Here is a 26,341-nt window from a genome sequence, read left to right as displayed (position 1 = left end):
AGAATAGGGACACAAATGGCGTCCTTGTAGCAGACGCCATTTGCGTCCCAGCGGCCAGAAGTCCGCCAGCAGACTCTCCCTCCCGGTCCGTGGAAAAATTGGACCGGTCCCTGGCGCCAAATAGGTTGGGGATCGCTGCTGTATCCTGTAGTAAGTCTGCAAATGATATTGACTGCATTTCCGTAATTTCTCTTTATTTTGCATAATTTTATTCGGCAGTTTTTGCTAAGAGAAGTTTGGCCTCTCCTGGTTTTGCTCGGCATGGACACCGGAACCTAGCATCCTTCAACCACTGAGGAACCTTTTCAACCTCTCTGGCTTTTGAGATGACCACTTGCTTTCAGGGATATCCTCTTGACCATAAGGGCTAGAAACGTGCTTATTTAGTATGAATACATTCTTCCTAAGGAACCATGTTCATAGTTTTTGTGTGGTAGTGGGAGGGGCTCAATGCTCCATCTTTTGTCACTAGAGGCACAAGAGGGAACATGAGAGTCTTTGGCAGTGGTCGTTGTAGAGGTGCTGTGCGCCATACATGGCAAAATACAGCACACACATTCAGTAGAGTGACATACTTCCATGTAAATACGTTGGAGCCAAGGTTACCAGTCAGAGAGTGCATGTGGTTTAACAATACATGTACATTGGGTTTCCCCAACCTGGTGCCCTCCAGATGTGTTGGACTACAACTCCCATCATCCTTAGCCAGCATGGCCAATGGGCATGAAGGCAGACCCCCCCCCCCCGTCTTTGTCTTCAGCATCTGAGATTTGGAGGTTCCATCTAATTTACAACTCCCATCTTCCTTGACCGTCAGCCATGCTGGCTGGGGATAATGGAGCAGTAGTCCTCCAGAACTGGAGGGCATCTGGTTGGGGAATGCTGGGGTGTATAATTTGCTACAGGAAACACCTGTGTACTGTGCTGTTGAGATGCTGGTGGGGGTTTTTGTTTTGTTTTGCCTTGCCATGGGGAAACTCCGGTGTGTAAACTTGCTAATCTTTATGTATTCGTTACTTTTTATTTTACCCTGCCCTTCCTTCAAGGAATTATGGATGACATATATGGTCTCTCCACCTCTGTTTTATCCTTGCAACAACCCTGTGAGGTAGGATGGGCTGAGAGTGCAACTGGCCAGGGCCACTTACTGAACTTTGTGGCCAAGTGCTGGGAATTTGAACCTGGTTCTCCCCAGGCCTAGCCTTGACACTAATCGCTACACCACACTGTCTTCTCTTCTCTTCAAGAGTGGATTCTTCCACAAGCACACTGTGCAGATTCACACATTTAGTCCTGGGTGTTCCTTGTTCAGTACGCTAAGAATTGCAGTGTTCTTTTCACAAGAATGTTGGTGCTTCCCACCCCACGACTAGCTAGGAAGCAGTGAATAAAGTTTGCAGGCTGAGCATTATTTTCACATATCTGCTTGGCACAAAGTCTGGTTTCCAGTAGATCGGGAGCGGTGGCTCCTTGAAACTGTGTTCTGCAGAAACCCCGGGCTTTCTCGGAAGCTTATCAGGAGGCGCTCCAAGAGAAGATCAGCAACGGCGGGCAGGCTGCCCTGCGAGACCATTTGCCAGCCGCTACCAATCTTCCTCTGCCTGCACAGCCCCAGGGGATCGTTGGGTGTGTTGTGTTAGTTGCACCCTCAGCTGGTGTGTCAGACCAGTTAACGTGCAAAGATTTCCCCATGTGTTGGGGTATATGTTGAGAGAGACCTACAGTCCTTTTGCGATGCTTCAACACCTGCAATCTCCTGTTGAAAAGAATAAAGTAGCAGGGGATGGAAAAGCCGCTTCTCTGCCTGTGTTCCTGGAGAGTTGCTCTCCATCAGAATAGACAATACTAGGCTAATTCAGGCTCCCTCAACTTCGGGCCCTCTGGGTGTCTTGGATTCCTACTTCCATCAGCCCAGTCGGCATGATCAGGGATGATGGGAGTTTGTCCAAAATATCTAAAGCAGAGGTGGGGAACCTCAAGCCTGGGAATCAAATCTGGCCCTCCTGGGCTCCCAATCTAGGACTCCCAAGGTTTCCCAAGTGGCCATGCCCCCTTTTCCCCAACCACGAGCTTTTGTGCCCTTTTTTCTCCATTCTGAAAGGTTGCAGTGCCTCTCCAGAGGCTGAGTTACTGGCAGTAAGAGGGTTAAGCTACAATATGCCGGTGTTTTTTTTGTATTTTGGCTCGCACTCTTTTGCTTTTAGTCTCACCCCTTTTGCTTCAGCCCTGCCCCACACTGGAATGCGGCCCTCGAAGCTTGAATCCAATCCTCTGGCTGCAAGAGGTTCCCCACCCTGGCATAGGAGCGAAAAGGGTGGGATAGAAATCTCTATGTAAATAAATACAATCCTCCCCACTCCCTGTGCTTAGGGTGGCCATGTGCCCTACTTTACAGAAGACAGCCCTGCTCTCTGTTTGAAGGCATGCTCTGTTTCAGCGTGCACAACCTCAGGCCCAGGGGCCAAATCTGGACCGCCTGGGGCCCCAATCCAGCCTTCCAGGGTTCCACAGATGGCCACGCCCCTTTCCTCCCACCAGTGATCATATGAACATGTGAAGAGCCCTGCTGGATCAGACCAAGGGTCCATCTAGTCCAGCATTCTGTTCACCCAGTGGCCGACCAGCTGTCGACCAAGAACCCGCAAGCAGGGCATGAGCGCAACAGCACCCTCCCGCCCATGTTCCCCAGCCGCTGGTGTACATAGGCTCACTGCCTCTGGTACTGGAGGGAGCACATAGCCATCAGGACTAGTAGCCACTGATAGCCTTTTCCTCCAGGAATTTGTCCAACCCCCTTTTAAAGCCATCCAAATGGTTGGCCACCACTACATCCTGTGGTAGCAAGTTCCATAGTTTTAACTGTGTGCTGTGTGAGGAAGCCCTTCCTTTTTTCTGTCCTGAATCTCCCACCAATCAGCTTCATGGGATGACCCCGGGTTCTGATTCTATGAGAGGAGAACAATGTCTCCCTATCCTCATTCTCTATATCATGCATACTTTTGTAGACCTCTGTCATGTCTCCCCTTACCCTCCATTTTTCCAAGCTTATCAGTCCCAGCTGTTGTCACCTTCCCTCATAGGGGAGATGCTCCAGCCCCTTGATCATTTTAGTTGCCCTTTTTCCAGCTCTACAATACCTTTCTTGTTGGTTTGATCATTTGGTGGTTTCCTGGCATTTGTGCAGCTTTCCCCCCATTCTAAAAGGTTGAAGTGCCTCTCCCACGGCTTGGTTACTAGCATTGTTCTATTTTTTATTTTATTTTATTGCAGTTCTATACCACCCCATAGCCGAAGCTCTCCAGGCAGTTTACAGAAGTTAAAACATTAAATTCAATATAAAAAAGTTTAAAAGCCATTTACAAAAAAGCACATCAACGCACACAGACAATATACACAATCAGCATATAACTAAAACCAATATTGAACTATCAGTCATAGCTAAAGACACATCCAGGACTGATTAAAAACTCATAATGTGCTGCCAAATGCCTGAGAAAAGAGATAGGTTTTAACTTGGTGCCGAAAAGATAATAATGTTGGCGCCAGGCAGACCTCATGGGGGAGCTTGTTCCACAGATGGGAGGGCCACCACTAAGAAGGCCCCCTCCCTCATTGCTGCCTTCTAAACTTCCCTTGGAGGTGGCACTCGGAGGAGGACCTTAGATGCTGAACGTAGTGTATGGGTAGGTTCATTTTGGGAGATGCATGCTGTTAGGTATTGCAGTCCCAAGCCATGTAGGGCTTTACAGGTTAAAACCAGCACCTTGAGTTGAGCTTGGAAGCATATAGGCAGCCAGTGCAAGCGGGCCAGAGTTGGTCTTATACGTTCAGACCTCCTGATCCCTGTTAGCGAACCGGCTGCTGCATTTTGCATGAGCTGCAGCTTCTGAACTGTCTTCCAAGGCAGCCCCACGTAGAGTGCATTGCAGTAATCTAACTTTGTGGTTACCAGACCATAGACAACTGAAGCCAGGTTATCCCTGTCCAGATAGGGGCGCAGCTGGGCCACCAGCTGAAGTTGGTAGAAGTCACTCCATGCCACTGAGGCCACCTGAGCCTCAAGTGACAAAGATGGTTCCAGGAGGACCCCCAAGCTACGGACCTGCTCCTTCAGGGAGGGGGAGTGCAACCCCATCCAGAACAGGTTGAACACCCACCATCGGGTCAGCAGAACCTCCCGCTAACAGCATCTCAGTCTCGTCTGGATTGAGTTTCAGTTTATTAGCCCTCATCCAGTCCATTGTCGCAGCCAGGCACCGATTCAGCACATCCACAGCCTCACCTGAAGAAAATGAAAAGGAGAAACAGAGCCGTGTGTCATCAGCATACTGATGACAGCACACTCCAAAACTCCGGATGACCGCACTCAACAGTTTCATGTCGATGTTGAACAGCATGGGGGGCAAAATTGACCCTGTGGAACCCCATATTGGAGAATCCATGGGGCTGAGCAGTGCTCCCCAAGCACCACCTTCTGGAGGCAACCCTCCAAGTAGGAGCGAAACCACTGCAATGCAGTGCCTCCCACTCCCAGCTCAGAGAGCCGTCCCAGATGGATACCATGGTCGATGGTATTGAAAGCCGCTGAGAGATCAAGGAGAATCAAAAGGGTCATACTCCCCCTGTCTTTCTCCCGATATAGATCATCATACAGGGCGACCAAGGCTGTTTCTGTGCTAAAACCTGGCCTGAATCCCGACTGAAATGGTTGCAGATAATTGGTCTCATCCAAGAGTGCCTGGAGCTGGTTGGCAACCAGTCGCCCAAGGACCTTGCCCAGGAATGGAACATTTGCAAGCAGCCTATAATTATTAAGGTTCTCAGGGTCTAGGGAGGATTTCTTCAGGAGTGGTCTCACCACTGCCTCTTTCAGGCAGCCCGGAACCACTCCCTCTCGCAAGGAGGCATTAATCACCTCCCTAGCCCCGCCGGCTGTTCCTTCCCTGCTAGCTTGTATTAGCCAAGAAGGGGAAGGATCCAATATGGAAGTGGTTGCACGAACCTGTCCAGGCACCTTGTCCACATCCTCGAGCTGCACCAACCGAAACTCATCCAAGAAAACTGGACAAGGCTGTGCTCTGGAAATCTCACCAGATTCACCTGCAGTAATACTGGAGTCTAAGTCCCGGCGGATGCATTAAGGAGATTTAGGGTGCAATCCTATGCATGTTTAGACAGAGATAAGTCCTACAACTCCCAGCATGCCCCAGCCAGCCATGGTGTCTGAGGCATGCTGGGAGTTGTAGGACTTATTTCTGTCTAAACATGCATAGGATTGCACCCTCAAGCTACAATATGCTGGTATATATATATATATATATTTTTTTTGGAAAAAAAATGTCTCACCCACTTTGCATCCCCCCCCCCCAGAATGTGGCCCCCGAGAGCTTCTCTGAACTTGAACTTGGCTGAAATAGATTCCCTACCCCTAAACTAGAGGGATCTGGGTTGGGCTAAATCACAGTGGGCAACTTGCATCCCCCCCCCAAAAAAAACATTTTGGCCTACAGCTCCCATCAGCCTTAGCCCGCATAGTGGTGAGTCACGATGGGAGATGTAGGCCCAAACATGTGGAGTCGCACACCCCTAGGCTAAAAGAACCGACGGTACAACAAAGTGCGAGAGGCAGTGTTGTGCAGTGGCTAGAATGTGAGGATAGGACAGGGGAGACCCAAGTACAAAACTCCACACAGCCATAAAGCTAACTGGGTGACCTTGGGCTGGTCACTACTACCTCTCTGCCTAACCTACTCTGCAGGATGGTCGTGAGGACTGAATGCAAAGGAGAGGAATGACGTAGGCTGCCTTGAGTTCCTTGAAGACAGGCCAAAATATGCTGCACATATAATCAGCCTTCCCCCAACTTTGTGCCGTCCAGATGTGTTGGGCTGTGTCTCCCAATGGCTCTGCTGGCTGGAGTGAAGGGACTTGCAGTCCACCACATCTGGAGAGCACCAGGTTGCAGGGAGGCTGCATGGAATAAATAAATCACACAGCTTCCTATGTCCATAAATTTGCACTGAAACATTAAACCCTTGACAGGATCTACAAACGAATTTGCTTGCCTGCCACTGGCAGTCACAAGTTTTATTCCAACTTGGCCCTGGAGTTCTCGCTTGTCTCCAGAGCCTGGGGGAAGCCGGCAAAACGGTGCAAGGGTATGCGTGTGCATCTCTTCCTGATTTTTTTGCTGAGCTTCAGAGATGTTTGGAAGCCAGCTGTGGATATTGCTGCTTTCTGAGCCTCTGTGATCAGTGGAGATCAACACATGCTTGTAGTTGCACTGTGCCCCAGGGACACTCTGAGTGCCTCCAAAGCTCAGGGCATCATCTCCGACCAGGACCACCACCACCCCACTTGTCCCCCACAGGGGGAGCACCAACTTTGGTTGGGGGCAAGAACAACTTTTAGCTGGCTGCCAAGGCCAGCTTAAAAAATTTGTGGAAGCCCCTAAAGCTGCCTTCCTCAACTCAGAGCCCTCCCACGGTGTTGGACTCCAAATCCCATCATCCCCAGCCAGCTGCCTCATGGGGCATGCTGGCTGAGGTTGATGGGAGTAGTAATCCAACACATCAGGAAGGCCCCAGGTTTGGGGAAATTACCCTAAGTTGGGGGTGAAGAAACTCTTTCAGCCTGAGGGTGGAATTCCATTTCAGAGAAGCTGGGGGGGGGGGGGGGAGACAAAAGGGGCAGGGCCAAATTCCCCAAACACTAGTGCATTTTAGTGCAGGGGTGCAGAACCTGAGGCCTGGGGGCTAAATCTGGCCCTCTAAGGGTCCCCAGGTGGCCCTCGGGGGTTGCTCAGAAGGCCACTCCCCCTTCCCCCAGCCACTGATGGTTGCTGGTTTCCCAGCATTTGTGCAGTTCCCTCCCCGACCCTTCTAAAAGGTGGAAATGTCTCCTGAGTCTTACTGCCAATAAAGAAGCCTGAGGAGAAATAATGTGTGGGGGAACCTGCACTGAAACCAGGAAACCACCCAACAATTGCTGGTTGCGGGAAAGGAGATGAGCCCAGGGGAAGGGCATGTGGCCATTTGGGGAAACCCAAAGGGCTGGATTTCGACCCCTGCCCTAAGGTTCTGGACACCTGCCCTAAGTCCTTGCTTTTTTAAAAAAAATGAGTTTCCCATTTTGAAAGCTTAAGTTGTTGAACGCACATGTATATTAACTGGTTGCTATGGCAATGGTAGCATATGAGTTTGCGAGTGCAGCCCGCCTCACGTGTTCAAAGAGGGGGCAATGCCACCCTATTTGTCTCGCTGTCGTGGTTGCGCGACTCCTTGGGTCAGCCCCCATTGTGTGCACATCCCTGTAGTCCTCTGTATAGCTGAAGCCTAAATGATTAGTGTTCCGGTTCATGTAGAAGCCCACACGCATAGGCTTCACCTGTACGGACAGCCAGGCACAGTGTGTGAACGGTGGGGACAGGGAAGGCCCACAATTTCAGAGTTGGGGAAGGCGAGGCGGCCCCATTGCCCCTGCATACCCGTGCAGCCCCTCCACGCGAGGAATGCCTGAAGGGGTCTTTCACTGAGCCTCGATACAACCTCAGGACGCAATTCCAATCTATCTGTCTCGCAGATTAGAGGTCTGTCGCACAAATTACTGTCACGCACTCTGGGGCTGTGGAATCAGCCTTCCAGGTTTGGGGAGGGAGTAGGGCCTAGCGCAGGGCTGTCGAACCTCTTTCAGCTCGAAGGACGGATTCCATTTCTGCGAAGCTCTTGGGGACCACCTTCTGGTGGTAGGTGTGGGCCAAAGGCAAAGAGGGTGAGACCAACATTCCAGCACAATTTAGGTTAACGCTTTTAATGCCGGTAAGTCATCCTTAGGAGAGCTATTTCAGCCTTTTAGAATAGGGGAGAAAAACCGCTCAAAAGCTGTGAAATCCCTAAACTATCGGGAGAAAGGGAGTGGGACCGGGGGAAGGGGATGTGGCTGTCTGGTGAACACCAGCGGGCCGGATTTCCACACACACACCCCGTGGGCTGGATTCACCCCCAGGCCTGAGGTTCAACACCCCTGACATGGTGATTAGAGTGTGGGCGAGGGTGCGCTTTAGCGCCCATAGGTTCTTTTCCGGGCCTTGTTGGTGATGGCTCTTTCTTTTCTGTCTTTGTTACAGCCACGAGAAAGGTCAAGAAGGTGAAGAGGGAGTCGAGCTGCAGGAAGGTGAGGAGGGGTCCTGGGCTGGCCCAGAAATGCCCAACCGCCCTGCGTGAGCAAGTTATAGCCCCCACGCGGGGAGTGGTTTCTACAGCCAGGGCACCGCCCGATAAGTAAGGCGTACCAAATGTCTGTGTGTGAACAAACCTCAGTCGTTTTTTAGCCTTCCACTGTGTGGGTCCCCCTGGGCAGATCTGTGTGGCCGGAATCCCAAATCCCCCTCCTCCCCTCCCCGAGGTCCATTTAGTGTTCTGTTCACACAGATGCATCTTGTGTGCAATTTATGGCATTTATCGCTGCAAATTAAGGGGGAGAGAAAAAAAAACTTCTGTTACATTCTGTTTAGCAAGAAAAACAGTTCCCCATCCCAAGGAGGTTACAGTCTACCACCCCTAGTGTCTGTTTCCTTTGTTTTAGTTCTGTATATCAGGCATGGGGAATCTGTGTCCCCCTAGCTATCCAATGCCCATGAGCTGCAGCCAGCATGGCCAGTGGGCAGGGATGCTGGGAGTTGTAGTCCAACCATATCTGGAGGACCACAGCTTCATATTGTATTAACATTTGTTAACAATATTTATATACTGTTTCTCATTTGAAACAAATCCTCTATGATGCTTAGGGTAAACTACACACAGATTTCTCCTCTCCCCCACACCAACATTTTTATCATCACAACAACCCTGTGAGGTAGGTTAGGCTGACAGATGGTGACTGGCTCAAGCTCACACAAGGAGATTTCTGGAGTCCAGCTCTCCCTGGTCCAAATCCGACACTGTAACCCCTACGCCACAGTGTCTCTGCCAGACACTACCCTAGATTAGAATCCTCACTCAGCCCGAGACGGTACGTTACCAGGTAAATTAAATATCCATCTTCCTGCACGCCAGAGAGTGAACTGAGCTAAGATGGTGAATGCGCACTAAGGAGTGATCACTCTGCATTATGCGCACATGTTATGTGTGTCATGTGCACACAGTGAAGATTTTATCACCTCCCAGGGTCTATTCCTTCTCTTTCTCCCACCCGGCCCGTTCAACTTTTAGACAACTCTCTGGGGTGGTTAAAAAAGAGGGATCCCAGAGAGCAACTTAAAACATGCGAACGAGTAGGAGCAATGTACTTTTATTGTTGACAAGTGTACCCCATGTTACGTCCTGAGTAGAACATAGGAAGCAGCCTCATGCCAACTCAGAGCATTGGTCCATAGAATCATAGAATAGTAGGGTTGGAAGGGCCTACAAGGCCATCCATATATCCCCGGGGTCTCAAGCACGGAATCTCTCTCCCATCTCCTCCTGGCTGACCCTTTTAATGGGAGATGCTGGGAATTGAACCTGGAGCCTTCCGCACGTTAAGCCTGTGCTCCACCAGTACACTATGGTCCCTCCTGTGAGGGCAGGAAAGTGCCACTTTACTTTCTGCTACACCACATATACAGCCCTCTCCCCCACCACCACCATCATGCACTGATGTGGCATTGTTTGTGGCCTGCTGCATTGTGCATTGCAGGGGAGGCAGATGGCATTTCAGGGCCTGTATCTATGCCTAGCCAGCCTCATGGGCAGGGCCGGCATTGGCTCCTGACATCCTTAGACAGAGCACAATGCCCTGTGCCCCCCCCCTTTTTTTATTTTCCCTGGCCTGGCACTCAAGAGAAGCCCCATTTTAAATCCCCACCATGCCCCTGGCCTAGCATCACTTGGAGGAATTGTGGGAAATCTTAAAGGGCAGCTAGACGCAGCTGCTTGGAGTGCTGCTACCTCAGCCAAGTAAGCTCTCACTGACAGAGAAGGGGCACTGCCAGAGGACACATTGCCCGGGGGGGGGGGGGGGCAAATCTGGTCATGGGCCTCATGGGTTCAGTCGTGCCCCAATATCCTGTTAGCTCATGGCACAGTTTGGGCACCTATGGTGTAAATAAATGAGAGGTTGAAGCGGGTTCTGACTTTTGGATCCTGAGATGACCGCTTGTTAAAATAAGCCCACTGTGACAGAGTTCAAGAACCTCTTGTACGGCCTATGTTGTGTGTCTGCCTGTCTTTCTCGCTCACACACCACACTCATGTACATTCCCTCTCTCTCCTCTCTCTCTCTCTTTCTCATATATATACACACATGCTGCCCAAATCCTGTGGTTTCCCATCTTTTCAGGGCATCCCTGTTACCTAAAGAGCCTGTGTTGTTGAGGCGGGCGTGTTCTGCCATTGGAGTGCCTGTTGTCGGTAGTAACCTGTTTCCTTTCACTTCCCAGGAGACGGCACGAATGCGGATGAGCAAACTGCAGTGGCCATTGCCAGCGTCCAGCAAGCCGCCTTTACAGACCATAATATCCAGTACCAGTTCCGCACAGAGAACAATGGAGGACAGGTAACAGGGCACATTGGTCAGTTTGGCACTTACTTTTGACCAGTGGTATTGAACCTCAGGCCCGCAAGCCACATCTGGCCCACTTGGGGTGCCAATTTGGCCCTTGGATTCACCCAGGGGCCACACCCCTTTGCCTTAACCACCGATTGTTTGGAGGTTTCCCAGTCCTGTCGTCCCCCCCCCACATTCTAAGAGGCTGAAATGCCTCTCCTAAGGCTTAGTTACTGTTACCCAAGCGCTTTAAGCAAAAGCATTCTGGTGTGTTTGGCCCCACCCCTTTTGCCTTAAGCCCCGCCCACCACTAGAATCCGGGCCCCGGAAGCTTCTCTGTAATCGAGTTTGGCCCTTGGGCTGAAAAAGGTTACATCACCCCTGCTGTAGAGGCTTCTAACAAAGCCCCTGCTCTTGAAGGATCACCTGCTCATGCAGGTGGAATACAGTGGGAGGAGCAAATGTATAAAGTGCTGGATTCCCTCCCCACCACCAAAAGTGGACTAATCCACTCAGAAGAATTGCATGGTACAATTTATTTATTTATTTATTTCATTTCTATACCGCCCAGTAGCCGAAGCTCTCTGGGCGGTTCACAAAAATTAAAACCAAAGAGCACACAAGAGTACAACTGTCTCCTGGTACTGCACCATTTCAAAATCAGTGGCAGGGGTGTTGTAGCATAATTGAATATCTGTCCACATCTTTCAGCCTGAGGACAGAGAGCCTGTTGGGAGTAGCCTTCTTGCCAGTGCTGGAATTATGGGAGGGAAGTCCTTAATGAAGCCCACAAGCCCCTCCATTAGACTCCTGGCCCCCATCCTCATTTTAGCCGAATCATGCCTTTCCCTTGCATTCTAAAACAGGACTTAAAGGGGGCTATCATAAAAGGTTGGGGGGGGGGCAGCACACTGGCCCTGGCATAGCCTTCTCCTTGAGTTGCTAGCTTTCTGAGCGCATAGTTTTGTGATAGTTTTAACCCAAGGGAGAAATTACCCATATCATTCCCCTACCGCACCCCCATGAAAAAGTATCTTCAGGAAGGCTGTACCATATGTGTAGCTCTGGTCTGTCTCTTGAGATCTTAGTAGGTATTGTCCTAAACCCTTGCTTTTGCTGAGTTTGTTTAAATACATCTGAAATGCTCCAGGATGCTATATTCTCTACCAAGCTTCCTGTTTGCATGGCAGTCTGAGTGCGTGTATAAAATGCACAGTGCTGGCTGTGGGGCAGCAAAGGAGGCTGATGGTTAGTTTATATTTAGCTGGCTGAGGACCCTCTTCAGACAAGCTCTCTTTGGTTTGTTGTCTCCATGGGGCTTGATCTCTCTCTGTCACACACACACACCACTACTGCCAGAAGAGTGACCATTTTTTTGCCTTCTCCCCCAGGTGACATACAGAGTAGTTCAGGTGACGGACAGTCAGCTGGATGGACAAACAGACGCAACGGGGGCCGTCAGCGTGGTCTCAACGGCAGCTTTCACCAGTGGCCAGCAAGCTGTTGCTCAGGTGAGGGATGGTTTTGTTGCCCGTCAAAACACAGCACAGGATGTATTTTGCATCTTTGTTTGCTTTGGGGGATATACACCTCACCTTTCCAATAGTAACAGATACCCCAAACGGCTTACCATAACAAATGTTTAAAACTAAAATTCAAGATAAAACACCTTAAAAGCAACAATAAAAACAATAATAAAAAAAACAGCAACGACACAACAAAAGACAGCACAGCATTTTCAAAGCAAGCTTCAGTGCTTAAAATTTGCCATGAGACTACTCCAAACGGATGAAAGCAGACAGCCTGAAACAGATGAAAAGCCTTTTGGAATAAAAATGCTTTAGCTGCACATTGGAAGGCTGAATCAAAAGTCTTGTGTTAATGGGGAGACGCCATCTTTAGACCTGTGCTTGTCTCTGCCCCTTTCCCTCCTCTGCTTTCAAAGACAGGCAAAAAGTGCACTTTTCCAGAGACCTTTTGGAGAAGATTGGGGGCTCTGTGCCTTTTTTTTATTGCATTTTTATATTTTATGGTGTGTTTTTAAAATGTTTGTCTTACTATATTGTGAACATCTTTCAAGTGCCTTTTTCTGAAGCAGAGAAAGCTGGGTACACATTTTAAAAACAAACGATCAATAGAACTCGACAGGAACCATTGAAAACTAATCCTGCGCCTTCTGCATAGTTTACCTTGGGTCCGGTGGTCACATCACAGCATGACAGAAAGCTGGAATGGAGAGAACTGACATACATGTGATTGCATGTGCATGACATACATGTGAGATCTGGGGCCCAGTTAAGTGATACAGCCTTCCCCAATCTGGGGCCCTCCCGATGTGTTGGACTACAATGCCACGCTGACTGGGGATTATGGGTGTTGTAGGCCAACACACCTGGAGGACACCAAGTTACAGAAGGCTGGATGTGGGAGATCTCTGATTCGATCTTTCTTTGGGTGGGTGGGGTTGGATCAGGTAAAACAAAATAAGGGCAAAACTTGCAATTACAATGACCAGCAAATGCTAAAGAGCACACGACTGGTATAATTAAACCACTGAACTCTAATATGCACACAAAAGACATAATACATTTATCACAAAGAGTATACGTATGTACCATACATGGAATAAGGTCCCAATATACACAGAGTGGGGAACCTCTTTCAGGCCGAGAGCCAAATTCAGTTTCAGAGAAACTCAGGGGCTGCATTCCAGCGGTGGGTGAGGCTGAAGTCAAAAGGGGAAGCGCCAATTAAAAAAAAAATACCAGTGCATTGTAGCTGAAGGGCGCAATCATGTGTAGAGAGGCGGCTGCCTCCGAACTCGGAGGTGACCACCTATCCAATGCACAATGGGAGCAGCGTGGAAGGAATCCTCTCCTCTGCGCTCCAGCCGCCCTGCATTTTCGGCTAGATGGCCAATTTTGGCTGCCTAGCCCCGGGATGTTGGAGCACGGGGTGGGGAGGCCGGACAACACATAGGAAGCAGCATACCAGCGCTTACACACTCCCCGCCCCTGGGACCACCCCCTTTTGCCCCACTGTGTGCTGCTGTTATGAGCATGGAGCCTGGGGGGGAGGGGGCGGGGAGGCAGTTCTCCAGGAACCAACCAATCCTGTGGCCCTCTAGCCACTGACTAACAGCCATAGGATTATGCCCTCAAGTTCTTACTGCAAGTAACCAAGGTTCAGGAGAGGCATTTCAATCTTTTAGAATGAGGAAAAACGGTGCAAATGCTGGAAACACACTGCACGATTGGCATATATAGTGCCAACAACTAAAATACAGATGCAGTGTTGGAATGAAAGGCACCGAGTTCAGAATCCTTGAATTAGGCAAGTGTCTGCTTCTAAAGAAATAACACCCAGGGAAAGAAACCAAAGCTACAGGCATCCGGTAATATCCCATTTTGAGCTAGGCGTGAAAACTGAGGGTGACAATTTGTGGTTTGGCCATCCCACCTCTCGGTGCAGAGCAGGATGTTCTCATGAGGCAGGTCGAGAGCTGATGGTCTTCGCTGGTTGGAACGTGGCTGGTCTCGTCTTCCCCGCTCCCCTGAAAGCAGCCCTGAAGTGTCTCTACAGCTGCCTGCTTGGGGCAGTTTGATTTCAGTGGCCAAGTGTCTCTTGTGGCGTCTCTCCTCAGAAAAGTTGCATGCAAGGATGTGGTTACTGGCTTGCGGGAACTCGTGTGGTGTGTTCGTTTGGCTGCTGCTTTTAACTGTCGGCTCATGCTTCCTGTTAGAACGCCTGTTCTCTCCCTGGCCACTGCGAGTGACTCTGAAAAGGCAGTCATAGAATGGCAGAATGTATTGCCTCTGAACACACACCCAACCGAAGAATCTGTTTTTCAATACCAGAACTGGAGTGTGTGCACAAATCCTTCCTCTCTCTCTCTTCCTCTCTCTCTCTCTCTCTCTTGCTCCTTCTCTCGCTCTTTCTCTCATTCTTTCTCTCACTCACACATACACCCCTACTCCAGTTTCCTTCCAATCTTTCTAGATTTCAGTAGCCAAATTGAGGAGGAAAATACGTTTTTTTGCTGTTACTTGGGAGTCAGAAACCCTTGCAAATCTCCTGGAGATTGACCAGTAGATCTCAATCTATCATCTGCTCACCCCTGCGCTACGGCATATGTGTGCATCCTGTAGAGATGTGAAGGCCCGGGGGTGGGGAGGATTTTTCCCCAAGGATCTTTCTTTGGTTTTTTTCCAGGAAATTGGAAAAAATGCAACAGTTTTGGATTACGAAATGTTCTCTTTTAGAATGAGGAATAAAATGTTTAAGACAAGGTGTATATATATTGCTACCCAGCCTTTGTTCACCCAAAATGACTTCTAAAAGTATCAGATAGGAAGACTTTTATGTAAGACTAGAGATGTAAAATGTCTGGATATTTTGAAGCCATGGGGGGAAAATACTTTTAAAATTCTCACTGTAAAATTCCCTCCATAGTTATTTCTTCCATTCCTTATTGAAAATATTGATGTAATGTATATTTTAGTTGCAGACATTTAGGCATTGTGCCAACCAACAGAGACAAAAATTCAAAATGAACAAAAATTAAGAAGTTTATTAAGAGGAATTATTTACAAAAGCGAATAAAATGTCACTCTTCAAATAATGTAGTGATTCCTTAAAAGAACATAAGAAGAGCCCTGCTGGATAAGACCAAGGGTCCATCTAGTCCAGCATTCTGTTCACACAGTGGCCGACCAGCTGTCAACCAGGAACCCACAAGCAAGGCATGAGCACAACAGCACCCTCCCACCCATGTTCCCCAGCAACTGGTGCACATAGGCTCACTGCCTCTGGTACTGGAGGCAGCACATAGCCATCAGGACTAGTAGCCATTGATAGCCTTTTCCTCCAGGAATTTGTCTTTTTAAACCCATACAAACTGGTGGCCATCACTACTTCCTGTGGTAACGAATTCCATAGTTTAAATATGTGCTGTGTGAAGAAGTCTTTCCTTTTATCTGTCCTGAATCTCCCAGCAATCAGCTTCATAGGATGACCCCAAGGTCTAGTATTTAGAGAGAATGAGAAAAATGTCTCCCTATCCACGTTGTCCACACCATGCACAATTTTGTACACCTCTATCACGTCTCCCCTTACCCTCCTTTTTTCCAAGCTAGACAATCCCAGCTGTTGCAACCTTCTTTCATAGGGGAGATGCTCCAGCCCCTTGATCATTTTAGTTGCCGTTTTCTGCACCTTTTCCAGTTCTACAGGTGCAGAGGTTCTTAAATTAAATTTAAAAGGTTCTTAAATTAGATATGCTTGGTTGCCATTCCTAATAGATAAGAGTACCTTCCCCAGTTAAAAATGCTCCCAGACCAGATTTCCATAAATTCCACACCAACCAAGTCCTCACAAACAGGAACAGGTACTGTCTTCCTCTGCCTCCAGCTCTTCCTGCTTCTAGGATGATTCAGATGTTTCTTGGACTACTTGCTAAAGTTCCTTCTCTTAAGATGTAGAATAGGAACCTAAAATGTATTATATATAACTTTGTTTGCTCATGAAATTATCGTGTTTGGTATATTAAATTTACGTTTGGTATATTAAGTATAGTTTATTCAGGCAATAATAACACATTTACTAATGGAGGGAGCAGTCCTATGGGTTGCACCGTTGATGATTGTAACCCCCGAACTCAGAGGCTTGCCATCATCCTATGCAGGGCGGGAGGAGTGCAGAGGCGATTGTCACATCCACACTCCTCTCACCTGGCATTTTCGCTAGACGGGCAATTTTGCCCATCTAGCTGGGGCTCTGCGGAGTGGGAGGGAAGGAGGCTCGGGCGGCTGGAGAATTCTTTGTAAGCTGGCCACCCCAGTCTGCTCCCCTCCCCGCCCACAGAACCATCCCCTTTCCCTCCTCTTTGAGCTCACGTTGCAAGCTTGTAGAAGCAGCCGACACAGTTCTCTCCATGCTGGCTGCGAAGGGGGCGGGTGGACTCCTGGGTCTGAGATCTGAGTGCTGTCTCCGGCCTCTGAAAAAGGAATCCCAAAAATCCCATGGCCCCTCAGAAGCTCTCCAAGGGCCATAAGATTGCTCCCGGGGTTTACTTACGCATGTTTTTAATTTTAATGGTAATTTTATGAGAAAACCAAGTTATATATCATACAGACCATGTTATTGAAGTAACGATGACTTTAGATAGGTAAAGAGTGCAAAAAACCCCCCACAGTATTGCATATTTTTCCATTTGTCCCCAAATATCGATTTTTTTTTCCAGGAAAAAGAAACGTTTTTTTCCCCCCCTACTGTTTCAAAATGTCTGGATATTTTACATCTCTACCATCATGTAATAACAAAGAAAGTGTACTTGCTGCTTCAGAGCTATTGACCTGGCTTGTCATGTCATCCAAACCCAGGCGACATGGATTGTTGGAGGGGGAAACATCCCTCAAATAACTCCAGGAGAGTAATTCGGCAAATGGCGCCTGGTGTGCTCTGTGGCTTCAACAAGCCACTATGGCTAAGACACGGTGATTGTGTGAACCGGGCCACTGTTTTAACACATACACAACTGTAACTGATATGCAGTGCAAACCAATGCATGTTTCCTCAGAAGTAAATCCTATTGAATTCAATGGGGCTTAGTGCCAGGAAAATGTGTACTGGACTGCACCCTTGGGCTATAATCCTACACATTAGGTGGGGGGACTCATGGCCCTCTGTTCGATTTCTGCTCCTGTCAGCCCAGCCACCATGGCCAACAGTTGGGGATGATGGGTGTTGTAGTCCAGCAGTAACTGGAAGGGGCCACAGGTTCTCCACTCCTGCTGTACACACTTACCTGGGAGTATGTCCCACTGAACTCGGTGGGTTTTACTTCTGAGCAGACATGCAAAGGGTGGCACTGTTGGAGTTATTTAATCTGTCCTAATTATTAGCTGGAATAAATAAAAGCCAGTATTCTCGTCTCTGCTAATGGCCTGGCCAGCATTTAAAGTTTTGGAAGGGTTGCCTACTCTTAATCACAAGGGGGCAGTACGCACTTGGAACATCCCAGGAACTCTGCCTTCGTAATACCGATCTTCCTGCTTCTGCAAATTATGCTGTACGCAATGTGTTGGTTCGGTACTATGCACAGTGTGTTCGTTTAATACAGTGATTCCTTGGGTCCCTGGATGCTGGTGCGCTACCATTGGACCAGTGTGCTGATTTAGAGTATGGCATTGTCATATGTTCAGTGGTGAAAGTGAACGGATTTGGTCATTACTTTGGGAGCATTCCCATGCACGGTACATTTTCGGTGAGCCACCTTGAATGTTTCATAGAAAGGAAGGGCCTAAATTCTGAAACCTAACTATTTCAATTGTCGTTGTTGCTGTTGTTGTTTGCCTCAGTACTGAGATAAAAGAACTCTGCACATGCTCCAGCCTCTTCTTCATTGCTGGACACAGTCCAGGGTTCTGATCTGGTTCTGAAAACAGGATATGGAACAGGCGCTGCCTTGGGGTTTGAATTGAAGGAAAGGCAGGACAGAATTGTATTAAACAACTTTCTGTAAGAATGGTGTAAAACAACAGTTGAGAATTGTGTAAAACAAACATTTTTAAAATGGCCAGATCTGCATTTCGCTAGACATTGGAGAGCTTGTGTGTTTTTCGGCTGGGGGAACATTGCACCCCGATGTAAAAATGCACGTATATCTGTGTGTTCTCTTCTCCCCCCACCCCCAGTTGAATCCAAGTCTTTTCTCTCTCCCCGCTGCCTTCATTTCTAACCACTGCTTCATTCCCCAGCCCTGGGAAGGGAATCTTGACATTTGACACAGAATGGTTGAAGTCTCCTCTTGCCATTTTACGTTGTTCTGTTTACAGGCTGTGATCCAGAACCCCTTCAGCAATGGCGGGAGCCCAGCCACAGATGCCGTCAGTGGGGAGGCGCGGTTTGCGTACTTCCCTGCCTCTACGGTGGGGGACACCACAGCGGTGTCGGTGCAGACGACAGATCAGTCGCTGTCGCAGGCCGGAGGTAGGAAAGCCAGACGCTCGTAAAGCAAGGGCGTTGAACCTCAGGCGTCTGGGACTTGGGCTCAGTCTGGCCTACCTAGGGTCCCAGTCTGGCCCCCTAGGGTTAGCCATGACCCCTTCCCATTTCCCCAACTGCTGATCGTTTGGAGGCTTCCTAGAGTTTGCACATTTTCACCCGATTCTGGAAGGCCGAAACACCGAAATCCCTCTCCTAAAGCTTAGGGTGCAGCCCTACGCATGTTTCGATGGCAAAAAAAAGTCCTGCAACTCCCAGCATTCCCCAGCCAAAACTTCTTTTCCGTGTTGTTTCCCATAGGCCAGTTCTATGTGATGATGACCCCACAAGATGTGTTGCAGACAGGAACGCAACGTACCATCGCCCCTCGTACTCATCCCTATTCCCCGTACGTATGGCTCCAAGGTGGAATTGAAGAAAGGATGAGGCTGGCTAGCATAGATAATGCCCAGCGCCTTGCTAACAGCAGCTTTCGTAGGCAAGGAAGTACTGAGAGACAGGAGGCTGAACTGGGGAAGCAGACTGTTGGGCACAGGAGGGATTGCAAGCAGGAAGAGGCTGGATCGCAAGGCACACTGAGCTCGCTCAGGCAGAGAGAACCAACTGGAATAGGAGCAGAGTGAAGGAAGCCACTTCCGTGAAGGACTTAGTGTGACATGCGCATGTAGAGGGGAGGCAGACAACAAGAGGGCTGCATCTGGCCCACCATAGCTGTTTTCATGGGCGCCCTGTCCCTGCCGAATTGGCCACTTGCAGGCGTCCCGGGAGCATGATTCTGCTTGCGAACGAGGCATGTGTTCTCTGCGTAGCTTGTTTCCTTTCAAAATCGCCATATGTTTCGCCACCGCCACAGCAGCGATTTCAACGGTGGCCATTTCAGCAGAGCTGGAGTGCATCCCTGGTGCATTCAGGGGGCTCAGTGCGGCCCTGTAACCCCCAGAAGTTTCCAAGCCCCTATGTAGAGAGTCGCATTGTATCTGTCTTCTGCGTAGCGGGAAGCCCAGATTGGTCATGGCTTCCAAGCACGTAGACAAGAGTCCAAAAACGTTTTGGGCTGCAACTCTCATGTTTCCTGACCATGGATTGTGCCAGATGGGGCTGATGGGAGTTGTAGTTCAAAACATTTGAAGCACCAAAGGTTGCCTGGTATAACTGCACTACATTTTGAGCCCTCAGAGATGTCCACATGTGTTACTGTAGTAAACATGGCTGGGTGAGGACCTTGGCTCCGCACAGCTGTTCGCTCCCCCAGAAGCAAATTTTGGGACCTCTTTCCCTCAGATTTAACGGAGGTCGGGAGGAAGCGTGCTCTCTCCATAGCCCAATTCCTGTATTTGTTTGAGGGGCGGAGGAATTGAGATTTGGAATCTTTACCATCTCGCTCCCCTTATTCATTTGTGTGTGCATGTGTGATGTGGTGCAACTGTTCCAGGGAAGTGAGCAGGGCTTGTGAAGTCCCCTTCTGATTTTCCCCGCGTCTGTGCCTTTAAAATCTAGGAAAATGGATGGGACACGGACGCCGCGGGACGAGAGGCGAAGAGCCCAGCACAATGAAGGTGCGCAGAAGAGCCAAGCAGCATGAACCCCCCTTTTTTGGCTGCATCCCATTCAACCAGGGCAGAGATGGCCGACGTTGTCATCCCATAAGTCTGCAGTGCCCTCAAGAAGCTGCCACAAGGGCCAGGTTCTTCATCCTCCACCCACCCACCCCCATTACAGCCGTGATGTCTTCGCAGCCGCCATACAGCTTGGCACAGGAGGGGCCATCTCCTCAGGCTGAAAAGGGGAGCCTGACCAATGTGAAAGAAGCTGCTCCAGCAGCAACTAATCCTCCACGCTGCCCTTTTGTTTAGTGCTGGAAGGGTTGTTTGCCACGTCACCGTCCCTTCCTAAGCTACTCTGTTTAAACCAGGGGTGCAGAACCAAAGGCCTGGGGGCCAAATCTGGTCTTCCCCAGGTGGCCATACTACCCCAGGCCCCACCCCCTTTTCTCCGATTGCTGACCATTTGGTGCTGACCATTTGGTGGTTTCCTGGCATTGACATGGTTCCCCTCTCCCCAAGATTAAAATGCCTCTCCTAAGGCTTAATCACTGGCAGTAAAATCTTTCAGCTAACATATGTTAATGTTTTGGCCCCACCCCATTTGCCTTTAGCCCCACCCACCACCGGAATGCAGCCCCCAAGAGCTCTGAAATGAAATGCAACCCTTGGGCTGAAAGCAGTTCAACACGCTTATTTTAAACCCACATTTTTGGTGTGCAGGACCACAGGATAATTTAAGCGTATGATGAGTGTGCTTTTTCTTTCCACCAGAGCTGGTCACCCCACTCCCCTTCTAGATAGATAGGTACTGATGCACCAATTATTACTGTGGATCAGATCCAACAATTATTACTGTGGATTTGGGTAGCCTGATTCTCTCTCCTCCCCTCCCCACACCCATCCCCAAGTGAGGGTAGGGTCACTGCAGCATCATGGCCAGACAAAAGGTAGTGTCTGATCTGTGCCTTGTCATCTTGTTATCTAGTTGAACGGAGGCGGCGGGACAAGATCAACAACTGGATAGTCCAGCTATCGAAAATCATTCCAGACTGCAACACAGACAACAGCAAGACGGGGGCGGTGAGGGCAATTGCCAGGGAGGGGACGAATGAGGTCAGGGTTGTTTTGTTCGGGTGGAGGTGTTTGGCTGTTATCATGGGTAGAAGCCTTGGAACATTCTTCCCTAGCACCCCAGGAGGCTGAAAGCTGTCTTGCTCCTTTCCCCTGATTGGTTATTATCCAGCAGGGGTGGGCAACAGATGCATTTGCCCACCCCGATCTTTTGTCACTGCCCTACTGCCACTGAAATTCAGGGCCATGGCGGCTTCCCTCCAAAATTTGGCACCGTGGTGACACCAAAAACGGGAAGGTTATTTTGCTTGAAAACAAGGCATGTGTGGGGCATGCGCTGTGTTTTCGAGCAAAATTACACTCCCAGGAGGCTTCCAGGAACATGATTTTGCTTGAAAACAAGGGACGTGCTCCCCTGCGTGCCTTGTTTTGTTGCAAAATCGCAGCATTTTTGCCGTGCTGCCAAAATCAGGTGGCAAAATCAGCATCGGCAATTTCAGTGGCAGGGAGGGAGGCAGACAGGGGAGGGAGGGATTAGTCCCCAGACCAACCAAAGTTGCCCCTCCTGTTGAAAAGGGAGTGTTAATTAAATTGTGGGGTGGCCAGACCACAGACATACATAACACTCTGTCCAGCCATAGTTTGTCCCTGTGTTCTTTTCTCTTGGTGCAGCTGCTGTGGCCACGATCATGGCTGTTGGTGGCTGCAGCAGTGCTGAACAGGGCTCTGAGCTTAGATGCCCAAACTGATTTGTTTATTACATTCATATCCTGCCTTTTTCCCTCCTGCAAGGAACACGAGGCAGCTTACATGATTCTCTTCCTCTCCATTTTATCCTCACACCTACCCTGTGAGGTAGGTTAGGCTGAGAATCAGTGCCTGGCCCAGAGTCACCCAGTGAGCTTCACGGCCAAGTGGGGAGTAGAACCCAGGACTTCTGAGTCCCAGGCCAACACTTTAACCACTACACCACACTGACTCTTGGGGGGATAAGGTGCAGAGTTTGGCTCAGCATCGTTTCCGGGCCTACACCAAGACCCCACTAGCTGCCTCTGTGGGCAGGCAGGTACCCAGACATCAGGCTGGACAGCTGGGCTGTAGCCATGCTGGCGACCGCAGCAGTGGATACTGCTCGGGGCACTGAGCCCCAGCACTTGCCCAAGCATGCCTTGTGCTGGCGCTGTGCTTGTTTCCCTTGTTTTCCCCTTGCGATGGCACTGTGCTTGTTTCCCCAGTAGGAGGGGGTGGAGGAAGGGAAGGGAAGCATTCCAAGTTTTACAGAAAAAAATCTATAAGGCTTGCAAATGAACCACTGTTTGCAAATTTGCTTAGCCTGCATAATTTTATTCTAGCCTTTCTAGATATACAGAGTCCCAGTATCCCAGATTCACTCCTTTGTTCCTGGAAAACTCTTGTGAACGAAGCTATGAGCTATTTTCCCTCCTTCCTTCCTTCCTTCCTTCCTTCCTTGCTTCCTTCCTTCCTTCCTTCCTTCTGAAGGCCCCATTAGAAATCTCTGGTGTCCATTAATGATCTTGCAGCTCTGTTTGAGGGAGGTAATGCCTGTTACTTCCCTCTAGTGGGAAATGCTATCTTAGCAGGATAAATAAATCCCCAACTACAATCCCGCTAATTCTGAGCTGTGCAAGGAGGACGTAGACTCTGGAAGGAAATTGTGGTCCTGCCCTGGTTACAGTTGGTTTAATTGTTCCTGCCCCAAGAGAGGGAGAGCAGGGAAGGGCCCTGGCTTCTATCCAGCCCCAGGGCGGCATGGAATTCACGAACTGTGGTCTTGCGTATCCCTCAGAGCAAAGGAGGCATCCTTTCCAAAGCCTGCGACTACATCCGCGAACTGCGCCAAACGAACCAGCGCATGCAGGAGACCTTCAAAGAAGCGGAGAGGCTGCAGATGGACAATGACTTGTTAAGACAGCAGGTACCTTACCCCTTAGCATCCCTTCCCCATCGTAACAAGCAGGGCTTTGAATTTATGGGAGTGTCAAAAAAAGAAATAAAAATGCCAAGACTGGATACAAAGCTGGGGTCATGGAATTCCAAGGTTTATTTCTTCTTTTTTCTTCTCGAGAGCCAGTGGTGGTATAGTGGTGAGAGTGTTGGACTGGTAGCTCAGAGATCTGGGTTCTAGTCCCCACTCAGCCATGGAAGCTCACTGGGCGACTTTGGGCCTGTCACAGACTCTCAGCCCAATCCACCTCACAGGGTTGTTGTTGTGAGGATAGGAGGAGGATAATGTAAGCCGCCTTGGGTTCCTTGCAAGAGGAAAAAAGGCAGGATATAAATGCAATAAATAATAAATTTCTTCTTTTTTAAAAAAAGAACAAAGTTTCTAGACTTGATGGTCATGGAGATAAAGTTCAATTTTAGTATAAATAGTACTCGCTAATATCTCAGAAACAATAAAAAAGCTGGAGGGGTGTTGGGGTAAAATGCATGGCTGCTCTTTGCCCCTCCTAAAGACTAGCAAAACCCAGAATAACATGCTGTAAAATAGTTTAAAAATGCATGGTATTAAAATGGTCTGAACTCGCAAGATTTATACAGGCCACATTTCTGTTCCATTAATTTCAATGCGAGTTTCATGTGACTAAAGCCTTAATCGGGCAAACACGTGAGGGGGAGGAGTGCTTCAGCCCCACCTGTCTACCTCGTCGCATTTGTCACCCTCAACTCATGGAGGGCAACACCCTGAGGAGTCAGAACGTGGATCTTTCTGTGTTCCAGCTCACATGGAGAGGCTCCACTAACACAGGGGGGTTTCCTCTTTAGACTGCACTCCTTCCCCTCACACATTTGCCCTATTCAGGTTGAGAATGCCTGCATGGGGCGGAACCTCCTTTGGATTTGGGCCGATATATTGAAGACCCAAGGCCTAGTTTCCACAGTGAACTTGATTCTCTGTGGGTCACCTTAGAAAGCAAGCTCCTGTCATTACTCCATTTGATTTAACCTCTGTCTCCTTCTCCTCTTCCCCCCACACTTGCTGGACCTCCACCCCATGGCAGATCGAGGAGCTGAAGAATGAAAACGCCCTCCTGAGAGCACAGCTACAGCAACATGGGATTGAGATTGTGGGAGACGCCCCGGGGCAGTAATCCCCCTGCTTCTTTGCCACGGCTTCTTCACACAGGATCTCAACCTCCAGTTCTACTGGTCCTTTTTTGTATAGAAAAACCCTCCGCTGAATGAACCTTGCCTCACCTCCCCTCGTGTGGGGGCTGATAGAGGGGAGGGGGAAAATGTTTTGGGGTGGAAGAGGCTGGTCACGTGGCTGGTTTAGCCACACCAACCCTTGCTTACCGCTCCTGAAAGCCCTCTGGCCTTTCCCCCAGTGTCTCTTCCTCTAATCCCCCTCCCCACTTCCCTTCCTCTACTTAGGATATATTAAGATTAAACAGACAAACCTGCATTTTTATAGTAGATTTTTAACACAGGTTAGCCATTCCCCCCTGCCCCCTTTCCTCCTCTGCTGGATCTCTGGGGAGGGGATATGCTCCCTCACCTGCTTGGCTGTTAAAAAAACTGTTGGATTCCATCTTCTTCTTCTGGCACTTGTCCATTTCTGAGTCTGCTACCAGGTTGCGAATGGACCAATCCTTTCAGTTATGGCCATGAAAGGGGGGGGGGGGGGCTTGGTTCCTCAGGTATGGCAGGTGAACCGAGAAAGCAGAGGTGTGGCACCTCTCTGAATTCACAGAAGATCTTGGACACAATCCACAGGTTTAAGTTCCCCTGCTTTTAAGACACCCTGAAACTAATACTCCCCGCACAAAAGCACATGTGGGCTTACGCATCCTGTGCGCTCATGCACAAGTTGTGTTCATTTTACCATGGGCAAAATTCAGCAACAGTTGGTGGGGACTTACTCGCAATGAAGTCAACAGAATTCTTGGTGGATTGTGCCTTGTGTCATGAACAGGAGAGGCTGCCGCTAAGTTTTGCCTCTTGACTGTGTCTGCCCTCTAACTCAACCCCTCTGTTACTACACCAAAATTTGTATTCATTTTTGTAAGGCCCTGTGGAATACAGTCCTAAAGCCAACTTTGATCTCTTCCCTTCCTCTTCCCTTTTTTCTTTTTCTTCTTGTAAGTATTCTTTATTTTAATAGTTTCAAGGCGCGTTTGTATAGAGGTACGGTGTTTGTATGATAGCTGAAACCCAGGCCATTAGGAAAGTTTTTAGTGGTGGATTGAATTGACAACAGGGTTGCTTTTGTGTGTGTGTTTTTGATATTATATAATTTTTTAATTAAACTTCAGCAGTGTTTTAGGATTTCAGGTTAAAAAAAAAAAGAAATCAGGAGATGAATTTTTAAAAGAAGTAATCTCCTATATTTTGGGTTTCTCCCCCTGCTTCCAAACAGATTTTTTTTTAAAGGAAAAATAAGATAAATGGTTCCTAAAATGATAAAATAATATTATTATTGTAATAGCAAGTACCTTAGGTTTGGTTTTGTTTTTTTAAAGAAATATCTATATATACCAGCCCCCCTGGAAAAAAAATATCCAGGATTGCAACTGGATTTATGGTAATATTTCTACTGTTCGGTCCTGCTCCAACCCCTATGAATGTAAGGAGGACGGGAGAAGTTAAATCAAGGGAATAAGCAAATGGTGTATCACAAAAAAAGATTGATGAGTTGGCTTGCAGAGTTTGATTGTTGGAAAGTAGGAAATAATTCTGTTTATATATAAAAGAAAAAAAACCTGCACAGAAATAATATTGTATCAAATCATTTTGTGGTTCGACAGCATTTGTGTGGCTGGGTGTGGGGATGGAGTGAAACTATGCCATGGGTCCCTCTCCTTTCCCCCAGGGTGGGTTGGGGGTCCAGAATTTTGACAACCTAGGGGAACCCTCCCCAATGTGGTGCCCTTGAGATGTTTGGGATTACAGCTCCGATAAGCCCCAGTGACCAGTGGTCAGGGACGATGGGGGTTGTAGTCCAGAACATCTGGAGGCACAAGGTTGGAGAACCCAAACATCTGGAGGCACAAGGTTGTGGGAGGCTGAGTTAAGTCAAAGGGCGGCCCTCAGCTTGCAGAGGGCTTCAACATCAGACCTCTGTCCCTCCCTAGAGAAAGAGAGAAGGGTTGGCAGAAAGAGCGAAAAGGAGCAGCCCTCCCTCCCACTGACACGCGGACAGATTCCCTGTGCTTCCCCCAGCATAGTCCCCTGAG

At 48.8% G+C, this 26,341-nt stretch overlaps 1 protein-coding gene across 2 annotated transcripts in view; it reads left to right on the top strand.

Moving 5' to 3' along the window:
* The window catches only part of USF2 (upstream transcription factor 2, c-fos interacting), a 39,276-nt gene extending 13,380 nt beyond the window's left edge, over positions 1-25,896 (top strand). The window contains exons 2-10 of one of the 2 annotated variants that reach the window (XM_084815351.1): positions 8,126-8,172; positions 10,418-10,533; positions 11,916-12,035; positions 18,360-18,513; positions 18,829-18,916; positions 20,026-20,084; positions 21,058-21,152; positions 22,951-23,079; positions 24,167-25,896. In XM_084815351.1, coding sequence (XP_084671477.1) covers positions 8,126-8,172; positions 10,418-10,533; positions 11,916-12,035; positions 18,360-18,513; positions 18,829-18,916; positions 20,026-20,084; positions 21,058-21,152; positions 22,951-23,079; positions 24,167-24,256 — 898 coding nt within the window. In that variant the 3' untranslated portion in view covers positions 24,257-25,896. Of the gene's footprint in view, positions 1-8,125; positions 8,173-10,417; positions 10,534-11,915; positions 12,036-18,359; positions 18,514-18,828; positions 18,917-20,025; positions 20,085-21,057; positions 21,186-22,950; positions 23,080-24,166 lie in introns of both variants that reach the window. The other variant, XM_084815350.1, reaches the window with a different exon arrangement.
* Positions 25,897-26,341: the final 445 nt, after the last annotated feature.

This window comes from Heloderma suspectum, chromosome 10 (genome assembly GCF_057233095.1).
Source record: "Heloderma suspectum isolate Gila_16-S chromosome 10, 16-S_ref, whole genome shotgun sequence".
Classification (NCBI taxonomy): domain Eukaryota; kingdom Metazoa; phylum Chordata; class Lepidosauria; order Squamata; family Helodermatidae; genus Heloderma; species Heloderma suspectum.
Note: the sequence above shows the minus strand (reverse complement) of the source record. Positions and strands in the feature narration are given on the sequence as shown.